Raw genomic sequence first — 2,745 nt, 5'->3', positions numbered from 1 at the left:
AATTAAAAATATGCATTTCAAAAAAGATATTGTCGGTCTTTTTCAATGTTTTTTTTTTCAAAATATATCATAAAATGGGTTTTGTATAATTTTAATTCCTAGTTAATAATTAAAAAATTGTTTATAACATTTATTACCATAAATAATAATTTTCATTTAAATTATGAGATATTTTATATTAATTTAATGCATAAAATGTTGATGTATAAGCAAAGATATTATCTATTTACTATCGTTTTAAATGTCACTCGGATTATTTTTAAACTGTGATTCAATATCATTTCTATCCTTTTTCAAGAGAAAAGAATGATAAATCATATTTTTCTACGTTTTTTTTCAGCTTTTTACTCTTGAAAAAAATTCAAATTCAATTAAAAAATACTAAAAAATTGGAAGAAAAATTTAATTTGTTATCCTTATATTAGAAAGCATAGAGATGAAAATTTTAGAATATAGCCAACTTTTCTGTCAAGTTTGTGTTAAAAGTTATATAGCACTTGCTTTTAACAGTGACTGGCTTAATCATTCTGCCAAAGAAAATGGTTATGGAGGTCGAAATAGTTTCCAAACAACTTATCAAACCCACTTCTTCAACACCTCACCATCTTACAACACACAAGCTTTCCTTTTTGGATCAGTTCGTTCCTTCGTCTTATAATCTCCCTACGGTATTGTTCTATGTGAACCAAGAAACAAGCATTCCACCAGCTGATATCATTGCCTCCAACTCCATGAGGTCCCAATTGCTTAAGGAATCTCTATCACAAACCTTAACTCTCTTTTATCCATTTGCAGGAAGGATCAAGGACCATCTTTCCATCGCTTGTAATGATGAGGGAGCTTACTATGTAGAGGCTAGAGCTAACCTTCCACTTTGTGCATTTCTCAACCTCCCTGATTCATCTTATGTTTCTCAGCTCCTCCCTGAATCTAATTGGACTGAAACGAGTGCAGGAGGTTATATAGCCATGATACAAGTCACCACCTTTGCATGCGGTGGCATTGCTATTGGCGCATTTCTCTCCCACGTAATCGTCGATGCACCTGCCGCCGCAACGTTTGTCAGCAGTTGGGCTGCACTGACTCGAAAATGTGGTGAAGAAGCTCCATGTCCGAATTTCGACGCCTCTTTTGTCTTCCCACAGAGTGTGGAATACCCCAGGGAGGCAACCTATTTAGGAATGGTCAACCCATTTGCCAAAAAGGGAATATGGCAGTCGAGGAGAATTGTTTTTGATGCGTCAGCAATAGCTTCACTGAAGGCCAAAACAGCAAGTTCAAGTGTGCCATATCCAACACGGGTCGAGGTTGTTTCAGCCCTCCTCAGCAAGTGTATTATGGCTGCTTCCAAAGCAAAATCCGACATCCAGAAGTCAACTCTTATAACGCATGCAGTGAATCTTCGTCAAAGGGCTAGACCACAAATCCCAAATTATTCAATGGGAAACTTCCTATGCTTAGCAGCTGCACTAGTGACAGAAAAGGAGACACAGTTGGATAACTTGGTTTGCCATCTAAGGAAAGCAATAAGAAAAATAGACATTGATATTATTACCGCCCTACAAGGAGATGGTGGATGGATTAAATATTGCGAGAACATGAAAGAGATAGGTAAGGCATCGCCTGGTACAAATGATAAGATTGATTTTATTGTGTTTAGTAGTTGGTGCAACATGGGTTTCTATGAGATAGATTTTGGGTGGGGAAAGCCAACCTGGGTTGCCTATGCCCCTAAAACCAAATCAAAAACTGAGATGGTGAATATGGTTTTTCTGATGGATACAAAGATGGGAAATGGAATTGAAGCATGGGTATTCTTAGAGGAGCAGCACATGGTTATGCTAGAGCAGAACCAAGAGCTACTTGCGTTTGGCATCTTGGAACCAAGTCCATTGAATTTAATAGTGAGTTAAGGTGGGTTTAGATGGACGATGTGTTTATTTGTGGTTAGTATAAAAACAATTATAGGTATGAGATTAGATATTATAAAAAATACTGTAACATAAGATAAAAAGTAAAATAAACACATTGTAGCGCATCCTACCATTCATATATACTTATTTAATATAAGAACAAACAAAGTTAGCAAATGACACATATATACTTATTTAATATAAGGAATAAATAATCCAGTATTTGATACATAAATTGCAAAATACGCAGTACATACATTTTCTTTTGTTTGGTTATTATCTACAAAATATCATTTGTGCAAAGGAAAGAAAAACCAATAAACAAAACTTTGAGAATTTCGTAACATTAATTAGGGCTAAACGTTTCATCAGATTGAGTGAAAGATTTCAAATTAATTGAATTGTCGAGTCCTATTTTATCATCTCTTGATTTGAAATTTTTTCAAATCGAATCAAGTTGAAATCGATCGAGTTAAATTAAAAAAAATTAAACATGTCAAATTAAAATTTTGTTACAATATAACTAATTTCATATTAAAGCCCATAAATTTGTAGTTAAATAAGCCTCTAATCTATGAATTTAGTCATCTAAACCCTTAATTCTAATTGAATAAGTTTTTATAGGTAATGCACTTCAGCGCACTCGAATCCATATCTTCTTACATTGACAAAAGTGTCCATATCAATCGAGTTAAGACTCAATTGACATACTTATATACATAGATCAAATATTAGAAGGGCTTGGCTAAAAATGAAAATACCACGTTCGCATTGTAGTTTTTTTTTTTTTTGACATTTGACGTTAAATTATTTGACACATGTTGACACCCTT

General features: G+C 33.8%; 1 protein-coding gene across 1 annotated transcript; it reads left to right on the top strand.

Annotated features, from left to right (window-relative positions):
- The first annotated feature begins 539 nt into the window (after window positions 1–539).
- LOC121210057 (stemmadenine O-acetyltransferase) lies at window positions 540–1,913 on the top strand. The gene has a single exon (XM_041082142.1). It carries the CDS (start codon window positions 540–542, stop codon window positions 1,911–1,913), a length of 1,374 nt encoding a protein of 457 aa, XP_040938076.1.
- The last annotated feature ends 832 nt before the right edge of the window (window positions 1,914–2,745 follow it).

The sequence above is a fragment of the Gossypium hirsutum genome, chromosome A11 (genome assembly GCF_007990345.1).
Source record: "Gossypium hirsutum isolate 1008001.06 chromosome A11, Gossypium_hirsutum_v2.1, whole genome shotgun sequence".
NCBI lineage: Eukaryota > Viridiplantae > Streptophyta > Magnoliopsida > Malvales > Malvaceae > Gossypium > Gossypium hirsutum.
This window is presented reverse-complemented; position numbering and strand designations above follow the sequence as displayed.

Excerpts from the sequence above, each read along its gene's own strand:
- LOC121210057 (XM_041082142.1), top strand. The coding sequence starts at position 540 with ATGGTTATGGAGGTCGAAATAGTTTCCAAACAACTTATCAAACCCACT.